At 40.7% G+C, this 12,502-nt stretch overlaps 1 protein-coding gene across 1 annotated transcript; it reads left to right on the top strand.

Moving 5' to 3' along the window:
- Window positions 1-8,530: 8,530 nt before the first annotated feature.
- On the top strand, window positions 8,531-11,382 carry LOC110674147 (the record flags this gene model as incomplete). The annotated part of the gene is made up of 1 exon (XM_021837952.1): window positions 8,531-11,382. A coding segment is annotated over one exon (1,869 nt), but the record flags the coding sequence as incomplete, so codon positions are not given.
- Between the last annotated feature and the right edge of the window lie 1,120 nt (window positions 11,383-12,502).

Raw genomic sequence — 12,502 nt, 5'->3', positions numbered from 1 at the left:
TGAAGGCATTCAAGATATCACGTATGGCTAAATAGGGAACAACTATGGCCATAACTGGTACATCTACCCTATATTACATTTGTGACATCAGAACACGCTGCCCCCCCCCCCCCTGGCTCCCCCCAGAAAAAAAAATCTTAGCTACGCCAATGCCTTTTATCCTCAACTTGCACATTCTCTCATTGATCGGCCACCATCCGATCTCACACCTCTGCATATCACCCATCACTACACAAGCCATTCCCAGCTCTAAACGTTCGCTCCATTGATCCCTTCCAACACACTTCTTGCAACGCTACCAGCAAAGACACAGCCTAAAGACCTCCATGTCCCTTGCAGTTGCCCAAAATTTTATGGCTCATAAGGTAATCTAGAACGCCGTGAAAAGTGTACTGTGATCTGTCAAACATGGGTACCTTTTGCACTACCGAGGGACCAAATGCAGTACTAGAAGTGGTACCCAATCTGAGCACGAGTGGGACGGACCTACTACCAGGCTTTGGAAAATTTAACGATCATTGACACACGAGTAATAAATTCATCCCATTTATCCGCCAATATATGTATTACCAATTATATTACCAATTTTATGCAAAACATAAATCACCCGAATGGCTCGATACTGTTGTAGTCTGTGAGGATTCTATCTCATTACCCCGAATGCCATTAACCTGAACGCCATTATCCCGAATTCCAAAACCCAGAATGATCCATCACCGCGAATGACATTACCCTTGTGCCGAATTCCAATGTCATGGGAAATGTCATTAAATATCATCATGTCAAGAATAATTGTCAATTCGGGGTAATGGAATTCGGGGTGATGGCAATCGGGGAAATGGCTTTCGGGGTAATGGGGTAGAATCGTCTGTGAGAGATGCTATACTACAGTTTCATACAAAAAAAAAATTACTATGGGGTGAAGGGGGGGGGGGGGTCTTAAAACCGTTGAATCGTCTTACGTAATTAATGGACTGCCCCTAAGAGTTTGATTCCTAATAGAATCTGACGCAGGTATTTTCTCTAATGGTGGTAAGCTCCATCGAAGTTAATACGCCAATCGCGTATTATCCTCGATATTACTATAGTAAATCGAGGATAATACGCGATTGGAGCTTACCACCATAAGAGTATTTCTAAGTCTTATTATAGATTTCTCCAAACTAGATGTTTTCTTAGATAACTACAGTAAATACCAAAGAGAATTGCTACAACGATTTGTCAGAATTTTCAAGAAAGATTGCCGTTTTCAAAAATATTATAGAACGTCTAAGTTTTGAAATATTGACAGTTAAAATGGCAGAATTTGTCGATTTTAGCCAACTTTGCATGCAAGTTTACCAAGCTTGTATGCCTATTTATTTGCATAATTTTGCCACTTTGCCACAAACTTTATGTGTCAAACAATACTTGAGCAATTCTCGCTGAAACCAGGCGCCATCGGCACCCATCGTTAGAATTCCAATTTTATGTCACTGATCGCTAGTTTTCGATAAAACTTAAGGGTGGTCCTTTCTGTTTTCTCAAATTGGTGGACCCCTCGTACGCCAGCTAGCTGAACAGTTTGCGAAAAAAGCTCATTTTTAGATAAATCTTGGGTATTTCTTAACGGGATATGTCTCATATTTCGCTTGGAACATGTAGCAAACTTAGTGGCATCGTATAGAGAAAAGATATAGCTTTCCATTTAAATTTGAAAAAAATTTGGCGGCCATTTTAAATTTGGCCGCCATCTTGAATATTGTTAAAAAATAGATTTTTCACCATTAGCGCACCGCTAGTTTTGAATTCTGAGATCACCATCAGAAAGCTGAGGAAAAATCGCGTAAGATAGCCTACAAAAACTAGGTGAGCAAAGGTATTTACACTATGATATGAACGATTTTCTAAATCATGTTCTATCTATTTTGACGTATATGGCGAGTGCAATCAATGCAAACATAATTTTTTGTACAACAAAGAAACAAGTTTTCAATCGTTGGTGTATTATTTGAAAACAGATGAAGAATAGGAGTATTAATTTGAGTGAAAAAATCTGGCGGCCATCTTGGATTATGACGCCATCTTGGTTTTAAGTAGTAGAATGTGTTTTCAACCTTGTTAGCACTCAGCATGTTGAATTTCAATGCTACCGTTACACTTATTCTTCTTCTTCTTATTCTTTTTCCTCACGTTACGTCCCTACTGGAACAGAGCCAGCCCTTCAGCTTAACTAGTTTTAAAAACAAATTATCAAAAAGGATTTTTTCAACGGTTATTTGCTACCTGAATGATTCTTCTGCATATCTTCGAGTTGTAAAATAGCATTATTTCTTTCATTTATTTGGTCTAAGACCATTGATACAAATGAACAATCAGTTGAACAGCTGAGATAAGATAAGGAAGATAGAATCTGATTATTTTTTTTAACGGAGGCCTTATAATTCAACATGATGAGCACTGAGTTGGTAAAAAATCATGCAACTGCTAAAAACCAAGATGGCGTCGAAAGCCAAAATGACCGCCAGTTTTTCTAACCTCGAAATTATACACCTACGTTTCGGCATTACGTCCACATTAGAACAAAACCCTGCTTCTCATAATTCAATTTCACTATTTTTCACATGCATGATGGGCGGTACTAAAAACGATACTTTATGGCTTAGAAAATCAAGGATGTTTTTTGCTTCAAAATTTAAGACTTTCATTATAAATTAATGCTCTTTTGTCAATGTTTTTCGTTAGAACTACAGATATTACCACCAGGCTTCAGGTATCAGGTATCAGAACGTCGGCTCAGGCGGCACGTTCTCCATCAGTTGGGAGATTTGTGCCTCGCACTTCACAGCCATTTTCATCACTTACCCGATTGGAAAAGGAAAAAGGAAATGGGGTAAGGAAAAGGGGAGGGGTAAGGGAGGATTTGTTTCAAACAAACACCCCAAAGGGATATTTGAATGAATAAGTTTTATGAAGAAATAAACTTAAATTCAAGTTGGAATAATTTGTTCAATTCTTCATAAAATTTAGATGAACGAACTTCTGCACCCCCGAAGGGATACTGAAACATTCATTAAACAATTCTCAAGATCTGCAAATACATTGAAGACTTGGAATATGAGTCCTAAAGAATTATTTTTTCGAAGGAACACGAACAGAAACTTTCTGAAAACCGTAGTTTATCAGAAAATTCTGTTTTTTAAGAAGGTTTAACGAGTCATCACATATGCTGAAAAAGAAAAGTTTATTTCCTTTTTCAGTCGGTGTGACTTTATTAATCCTCCAAAAGTTTGCCTTTATCATTGGATTCTGGAAAACAAGTCTGTTCAGAACATCGTTCTGATTTAATCCTTCATTTGCATTCCACGGAATGTTCAAGCAAATTCCATTTTGATGAAGGTTGTATGGTTCAATGGTGAACTTGTAATCATTAGGCGCCTTATCATTAATCGCCATCAAACTCTGTCTCAACCAGTCATGGCTTTCTTGGTTTTCTGGAGAAAACCAAATTTTGCCATATCTTAGTCCAGACCCGTAGAATGATGGGATTGACGAACCAGGCGGCATTTGATAAAGGAGGACGCCTAAGTCCCTAAATAGTTCATCCTTCAAAGCGTTATTAAAAAAGCCTTTTTCAAGTCTAATTTGCAAACGCAATGAAGAACGTAAACCACTTGTTTCTCCAGAAAGAGAAGCATTTCCGGCCAAAGCGGCCTTACGGTTTTGCTTCTTCCTCTGGTTTTTAGCATAGTTCTTGCCTTTGCCGGCAAGAGAAGAATTACCACCATTATTTGTGGTCGTCGTTGGCTTTGCACCTGAAAGTCCTAGTACAGCATTTTTATTTTCTCCATAAGCATGTCCAGAAAATGCTCCTGAAGAAGATTTAGAATGCTGCATAGCACTATCAGTACCAGTGTTACCTGAATGCTCAGCCATTTTGTTGTAGATACGGTTTCTGTTGCGAAGCAAGAAAAAAAAACGAACTGCAATCGACGACGTCCAAAGCCAAAAAGAAGGATCATCTGAATTCAGATTGCTTCTAAAGCTTTGTACGATAATTGGTGATCACCAATACATTGACTTTAGGTGACCATAACGCAAAATCAAGGAGTGAATACACAATAGTTCACAGTTCGCAAATACAGTGATACTTCTCTGGCGCACATACTGCTATACCCCTGAGAGACACCCCGAATCTCACGAAAGTTCACAAATTGTACTTCACTCTAGTACACCATGGTAGATGAAAATTAATAAGCAACACGATCGCAACGCATGCTTGTATTGAAAATTATGTCATTCTAGTGCCAAATAGATTTTTGAATATATCAAAATTTAACTTCTGAAACTATATTTATACGTTAAATACAACGTCAGAAGTAGTGCAATGCATGGCATAACTGATGTGTAATCAGGCGCACTATTTCCAAAGTTATGTTCCTGTATAGAAATAGCTCCACAAGTCGAAAAAATGAAAATAAAACGAAAATTTATTTAGTACTAGAACGACCATATTCATATCCTTATTTCCACTCAATACTGCACAGAGACAAGTAGATCGGAAATATATTAATGCAGCGAGCCATGAACAAAATGCAGACCACGATATGGTACCCCAGGCGCACGTATCGATCTGTATCAATACATGCCTTAGTGGGATACGATCATATACTGGCATTGTGTTGATGGTATACGCTGCGCCCTATCACTCTTTCGCGTTAGCAAAAAAAGAAAAAAGATAATAAATGCAATACAAACTAAAAGCTTGTATTGCGATTATCAAAACCAACAACACCATGCATAAATTTGCGCTCAAACAGACAGTGTAACACTAGTATTAACTATCAAGTGAGACACAAACATATGCATTGTGTCCCGGTCCAAAAAGTTCTCCTATTTACGAATTGCGTACACCAATACGATATACAATTGTAAATTGAAGCAACATTGTATGGGATGAGATCCATGCGAAAATTGAGCGTACCTGACAACTTACCGTTGATCTAGTACTTCATTACAAGCTTCTTTTTGGAGCATTTGAATATTTTCTACCCCACATTCTGCGTGTTCACATGAAAACCATGAGAGTGAGAATGTATAAAATGAAAATATTAAATTCCGCATAATGGTGCATATAGCAGTTATGGTCCTAACTATAAGCATGAAACCGCAATGCGGAGTTAAAGTTGAAACCATGGCAAAGGTTTGTTTACCTACCTTGAAATGGCAGAAAGACGTGAGCTCTCAGATTCTCATTGAACGAGTAACTCGACAGGTACTCACCACTCTTGATAAATAAGAATATGGTAGTAAGCTAACAACATACACACAGTACTACACTATACACTCATATGTATGCGAAATTTGGACAACAAATCAATTGATCTGATCTCCAGAAGAACGAGGAACATAAATTAATAAATTTCCTTTTAAACCGAATTAACGCACTACACTACACATTATTTGCATGCACTGTAAACTATTATTCCGTTATTCAGCACCCAAGGTGCGCTATTTCGCGAAAGCGTCGAGATAATAATAAATTATACGAGCCATCGCGCTGGCGTCCACTACCCGTAAACACCTCTACACCAGCATTATTTCTTTCATTTATTTGGTCTAAGACCATTGATACAAATGAACAATCAGTTGAACAGCTGAGATAAGATAAGGAAGATAGAATCTGATTATTTTTTTTAACGGAGGCCTTATAATTCAACATGATGAGCACTGAGTTGGTAAAAAATCATGCAACTGCTAAAAACCAAGATGGCGTCGAAAGCCAAAATGACCGCCAGTTTTTCTAACCTCGAAATTATACACCTACGTTTCGGCATTACGTCCACATTAGAACAAAACCTGCTTCTCATAATTCAATTTCACTATTTTTCACATGCATGATGGGCGGTACTAAAAACGATACTTTATGGCTTAGAAAATCAAGGATGTTTTTTGCTTCAAAATTTAAGACTTTCATTATAAATTAATGCTCTTTTGTCAATGTTTTTCGTTAGAACTACAGATATTACCACCAGGCTTACTAATGACCCAACACGCAATCTATAAACTTCATACAATGAACAACAATGCATAGGGTAAAAAATATTTTGTTTAATACAATCAATGTTTTCATTTATTGAATTTATTTATTCATTATTACTGAATTCAAAGATATGTCAAAGAATTATTCTGTTGTCAGAAATCGCATTAAAAAAGAAAATTCCTGTTTAATAACCTGGATTTATAAGCTGAGTATCAGGCTCGGTTCCAGTAGGGACGTTACGTCAGTAAAAAGAAGAATAATAAGAAGAAGAGCATACGTAACCTTTTTTTATTGGTAGCCTCTAAATTCGACATGCTGAGTGCTATCAAGGTGAAAAATTAATTCTACTACCTAAAATCAAGATGGCGTCATAATCCAAGTGGCCGCCAGATTTTTTCACTAAAAATAATATTCTTATTCTTTACTCGACTCGAATAAAACACCAAAGGTTGAAAATTTGTTTCTTTGTTGTACAAAAAATGATGTTTGTATTGATTGCACTCGCCATGTACGTCAAAATCGTATTACATGATTTAGAAAATCGTTCAATTGATAGGGTAAATACCATTGCTCACCTAGTTTCTGTAGCCTATCTTACGCAATTTTTCCTTAGCTTTCTGATGGTGATCTCAGAATTCAAAACTAGCGGTGCGCTAATGGTGAAAAATCGATTTTTCTAACAAAACTCAAAATGGCGGCCAAATTCAAAATGGCCGCCAAATTTTTTTCAAGTTTAAATGAAAGCTATATCTTTTCTCTATACGATGCCACTAAGTTTGCTATGTGTTCCAAGCGAAATATGAGACATATCCCGTTAAGAAATACCCGAGATTTATCTAAAAATGGGCTTTTTCGCAAACTGTTCAGCTAGCTGGCGTACGAGGGGTCCACCAATTTGAGAAAACAGAAAGGACCACCCTTAAGTTTTATCGAAAACTAGCGATCAGTGACATAAAATTGGAATTCTAACGATGGGTGCCGATGGCGGCCTGGTTTCAGCGAGAATTGCTCAACAATTGTGCTTATTCTGCGCGGCGTGTGAGGTGGCACGAGTCGAAGGAGGTGACAATTTTCGACTCGCTCCTATTTGATTAACATTAGTCGTCTCACGTCACTCGAGGTGAGAGCGACTCGTCTCGACTCACGCGCCGCGCAGAATAAACATAATACTTTCGATGCTCAAAAGTTTTTTTTATGGTTTATAAAAGTATAGTATTTTGTCATATAAGAACAACAAAGATTTTTTTTTATGGAGACTCCGAGCATGTTGAAAAAGTTGGCTTAATCTGAACCTAATCGTGAGATGCAAACCTACCATACCTTAAATTTCATGCAAACATTATTGAAACCAGTGTTTTATACAATTTCGGCGACCTGTAGCTCAAATAATGACGTGTTGAATCATTTCTGAGAAAGGCATCAATCCAGCAACTCTGAATCTACTGAAGACACATAATTTGATCCTTGAGACATGCAAAAATGTCATTTATGTTACGCTGTGTAATCATCTGATTCGGCTTGTCTCTAGTTCGCCGAAAATCAATAGAGCTCTGGAGCTGCAATGGGAAATATAGGAAAACTTAACCCGTGGAGATTTTACTCAAGAAATATCTCAAAAAGTGATTACAAAAACTGCAGGAGTTGGATGAAATTCTGGAGAAGATCCTGGAAAAGTTGTGGAGTAATTTCATGTGGTCGAATTTATAAAGGAATTCTTGCAGAACTCCTACTAGATTTCTTCTAATAATCTCTAAATTCATTCTTGGAGCAACTCTTAGAAGTAATAGTGGATGAATTCTGCGTACGACTTCTTGTAGGGTTTCTTGTAAAAATCCCTAAACGTATTTCTTCATAACTCTGGAACAAAACTTCATGGATTTTCTTGAAAGAAATCATGTACCAATCTTTGGGAAATCGTCTAGAATAACAATTGCAGAAATCGGCAAAAGAATTAGTGTAAAAATATCTAAACGAATGTGAAGTTTCTGAAAAAAAAAATTAGAGTTATTTCTGGAGAAATCACTGGAGGTGATAGTGTTAAAATAAAAAACGATTTCCTGAAGCAAATTCTGAAAAAAATTACCTAAGCATCCCCTTGAAAAACCGCTGGTAGAATTGGTGGAGAAATCTCTAAAGAAATTTCTGGAGAGAACCTTCGAGGAGTCCCAAAAAATATTTCATTAAAAAAAACTCTGAATAAATCATTAGAAGAATTCCTGAAGCTTTTCTTCATGGAATTTGTGAAGAAATTCTCGAAGAACCTGTGAGATAGTGAGGAAATAGACTCTGAAGGTTTCTCTGGAGCCTCTAGAATCAGGGTTAACTGCAAGCAAAATAAGGAAAAAAGGTGACTTTGAAGACCATTTTGATTACCAAAAGAGACTTTTAAGAGACTTGCATTAAAATAGTGATTAAGTACCTTAAAGATCAGAATCTAACACATACACATGTATTAGTCATCAAACACGATCCAACCACATCATCTAAAATCCCTTATTCTCTTTTCCCCACAGCGAGGAATGGGAGCTCATCAAGCAGCACAAAGCGCCCAGCATCCTGGAGTTCCGTCCAAAGAACCAAGCCCCAACGGAGGTGCAGCTGCACTTCCTAGAAATTCTTACCAAAGCCGTGCACAACCTGTTCCAGTACATGGACATCCCGATGGACGTGGCCGTCGCCCATCGCCTGTACGACGTCGAAGTGATCGAACTGAACAACGATGTAAGTTTCCTAATCATCTGCCCGCCGGCGGAAAGCAGCTGTGCCGTTCCGGGCCAGAAGGACATCCTGCTGCAGCGGGGCGATTTGTTCTCCATGCCCATCCAGGCCTTCGAGATGATCCACCTGAAGTCGTACCAGAGCAGTATAGTGCAGAAGTACTCGCGGTTGTCATGTATTCTGGAGCTGGACACTATGATGGCCAATCATCTGCATCGGGAGGCCTTCAGCACGTCGGAGCTGCAGAAAGCTAAGGATCGGTTAGCTAAGCTTCAGGATTTGTCTTCTGGGTTGAACACGGTGTGGAAGGGCGTTCGATGGTTGATGGACGTCATAGGGTACGCTAGGGACAGGGCCAATATGCCGGAATTGAACATGAAGCAGATCTTGGATTACAAGAGCACGTATTTTGGAAAGAAGAGTGGTGCTGAGAAGAAAGGAGGCAGTGAGACACAGCTGCTTCAACCGCCGACCAATCCACCGGTATTTCATAAGAGTAGTCCTGGTAGGGGTTCCTGGCCTGGGCCAGCTGTTGAACACCCCTTAGGGCACAACGGTCTTCTAGATGCGGAACACTCCAAGTCCGAGCAACTGCTAAAGTACAACAGTCAAAGATTCCTCAACGTAAGCAATATGAACTCGCGTAAGAACAGTGCCGATTCGGCATACTCCAACTCCGCCAACAGTTACTACTCGGTGACCGAGGTTGAACCGGAAAAGGAATTTGTAACTCCCCGATTACCACCCTCTAGGTCCGAAGATACCCTGGTGGATAAGAAAAAATCCTCGGAACATTCCAGCGCAACCAAGAAACGGCCTCCAACGATGTACTCCAGCTATTCGGCTACATCTAGCCCACTGTTGAGTGTTCGTTCGCCTTTCGTGGCCACCATAGCCAGCGTAACGAAGGCTTCCGCTGGGGAAGACACCGAGAATAGAACCGTTATTCCTGCTCCCTTGAAAGTCAGCAAAAAACCTCGTGATCAAGCTTTGAAGACGCTCAACCAAATCGAACCGGACTACGAACCGATCGTTACGACGTACCTAAAGCCCACCTTGACCGCCCTACAGAACGAAGCGAAAGGTTTTCAAACAGCCCTACACATTGCCGAGGAACCACAAGGTCCTCTGCAGCAACTCCCACCGGACGTGCTGGATCATCGGACAATGCCACCGGCAACTACTGTACCGGACCTTGCTCAATCCTCCCAAAGACGACCTGTCCCGCCGGTAGCTACTACGAATCCTCCCGAGCCCACCACAGCCACCGAATCTAATCCCCCAACAGAGCCGACCAGCCCACTGACGACTAGCATCGTTCAGGTGTACGCCGCCTACGAGACCGGGCTCCCAAGTGGAACGTCCCTCAAGCTGCGCGTAACCCAGAAGACAACGGCACGGGAGGTGATCGATCTGGTCGTCAAGCAGCTCAACATGGCGGTGGTCCTCAAGGGCAAGGAGGGTCCCATCTACGCCGCCGACAAGCTGGACAACTTTTGTCTGGTGGCGGTTATAGGGGCCAGGGAACGCTGCCTGCGGGACGACTTCCGACCGCTGCAGCTGCAGAACCCCTGGAAGAAGGGCCGCCTGTACGTGCGGCAGAAACATGATCTCCTAGCGGCAATCGAACATTCCAACCGGGATATGGCGGAAATCTAGTGATAGTGGGCGGGTGGCCGTGCGAGTGCTTGTGATTTTTCAGATTTTTTTATATGTGTGCGACTGTGTTAGGGTTAGGAGGGAAGGCGATTTGTGCGAAGTGTGGCATGAAGTCGTAATGAGGACGTGAGAGATTGCAGGATGAGTTGTGTTGATCGCCGATTGCTGTTCTACTTTGAGGAAAGCTTTCATCCAGCAACAGGAAAAGCTTCCATCCAAAAGCTGGGAAAGGTTTCTTCCAGAAGCTGGGAAAGCTTACTTTCAGAAGCTGGAAAAGCTTCCTTCCAGAAGCTGGGAAAGCTTCCTTCCAGAAGCTGGAAAAGCTTTCTTCCAGAAGCTGGAAAAACTTCTTTCCAGAAGCTGAAGAATCTTGCTTCCAGAACCTGGAAGGGTTTCCTTCCAGTAACAGAAAATGCTTTCTTCCAGAAGCTGAAAAAGCTTTCTTCCAGAAGTTGGAGAAGCTTTCTTCCTGAAGCTGGAAAAGCTTGCTTCCAGAAGCTGGAAAAGCTTTCTTCCAGTGACTGAAAATGTTGTCTTTCAGAAAGCTGGAAAAGCTTCCTTTTAAAAATCTAGAAAAGCTTCCGTCCAGGATTTGTAAAAGCTTCTTTCCAGGAGATGGAAAAGTTTTCCTCCAGAAGCTGGAAAAGCTTCCTTCCAGAAGCTAGAAAAGCTTCATTCCAGAAGCTGGAAAAGCTTCCTTCCAGAAGCCTGAAAAGCTTACTTCCAGAAGCAGGAAAAGCTTCCTTCCAGAAGCTGAAAAAGTTTTCCTTCCAGAAGCTGGAAAAGCTTCCTTCCAGAAGCTGGACAAGCTTCCTTCCAGAAGCTGGACAAGCTTCCTTTCAGAAGCTGTAAAAGCTTCCTTCCAGAAGCTGGAAAAGCTTCCATTCCAAAAACTGGACAAGAAGCCGGAAAAGCTTCCTTTCAAAAGCTGGAAAAGCTTCGTTCAGAGGTGGGAAAAACTTGCTTCCGAAACCTAAAACAAATTCCATCCAGATGCTAGAAAAGCTTCCTTCAAGAAGCTGGAACAGCTTCCTTCCTGAAGCTGGAAATGCTTCCTTACAGAAGCTAGAAAATCTTCCTTCCAGAAATTAGAAAAGCTATCTTCCAGAAGCTGGAAAGGCTTCCTTCCAGAAGCTGAAAAAGCTTCCTTCCAGAAGCTGAAAATGCTTTTTCCAGAAAGCTGGAAAGCTTCTTTCCAAAAGCTAGAAAAGCTTCCGTCCAGAAGCTGGAAAAGATTCTTTTCAGAAGATGGAAAAGCTTTCCTCCAGAAGCTGGAAAAGTTTCCTTCCAGAAGCTGAAAAAGCTTACTTCTAGAAGCTGAAAAAGCTGCCTTCCAGAAGCTGGAAATGCTTCCTTCCAGAAGCTGGAAAAGCTTCCTTCCAGAAATTAGAGAAGCTTCCTTCTAGAAGCTGGAAAAGCTTCCTTCCAAAAATTAGAGAAGTTTCCCTCCAGAAGCTGGAAAAGCTTGCTTCAATAAGCTGGAAATGCTTGCTTCCAGAAGCTACAAATGCCTCCTTCCAGAAGCTGGAAAAGCTTGCTTCAATAATCTGGAAAAGCTTCCTTCCCGAAGCTGGAAACGCTTTCTTCCAGAGGCTGGAAAAGCTTCCTTCCAGAAGCTGAAAATACTTTTTTCCAGGGAGCTGAGAACTGAAAATTTTTTTTCCAAAAGCTAGAAAAACTTCCGTCCAGATGCTGAAAAAGATTCTTTTCAGAAGGTGGAAAAGCTTTCCTCTAGAAGCTGGAAAAGCTTCCTTCCAGAAGCTGAAAAAGCTTACTTCTAGAAGATGAGAAAGCTGCCTTCCACAAACTGGGAATGCTTCCTTCCAGAAGCTGGAAATGCTTCCTTTCAGAAATTAGAGAAGCTTCCTTCTAGAAGCTGGAAAAGCTTACTTCCAGAAATTAAAAAGTTCCCTCCAGAAGCTGGAAAAGTTTCCTTCCAGAAGCTGAAAAAGCTTACTTCTAGAAGCTGAAAAAGCTGCCTTCCAGAAGCTGGAAATGCTTCCTTCCAGAAGCTGGAAAAGCTTCCTTCCAGAAATTAGAGAAGCTTCCTTCCAGAAGCTGGAAATGCTTCCTGTCAGAAGCTAGAAAAGCTTCCTTTCAGAA

The sequence above is a fragment of the Aedes aegypti genome, chromosome 1 (genome assembly GCF_002204515.2).
Source record: "Aedes aegypti strain LVP_AGWG chromosome 1, AaegL5.0 Primary Assembly, whole genome shotgun sequence".
In the NCBI taxonomy this organism is placed as follows: domain Eukaryota; kingdom Metazoa; phylum Arthropoda; class Insecta; order Diptera; family Culicidae; genus Aedes; species Aedes aegypti.
The sequence above is the reverse complement of the archived record's forward strand: the minus strand, read 5'-3'. Positions and strand labels throughout refer to the sequence as shown.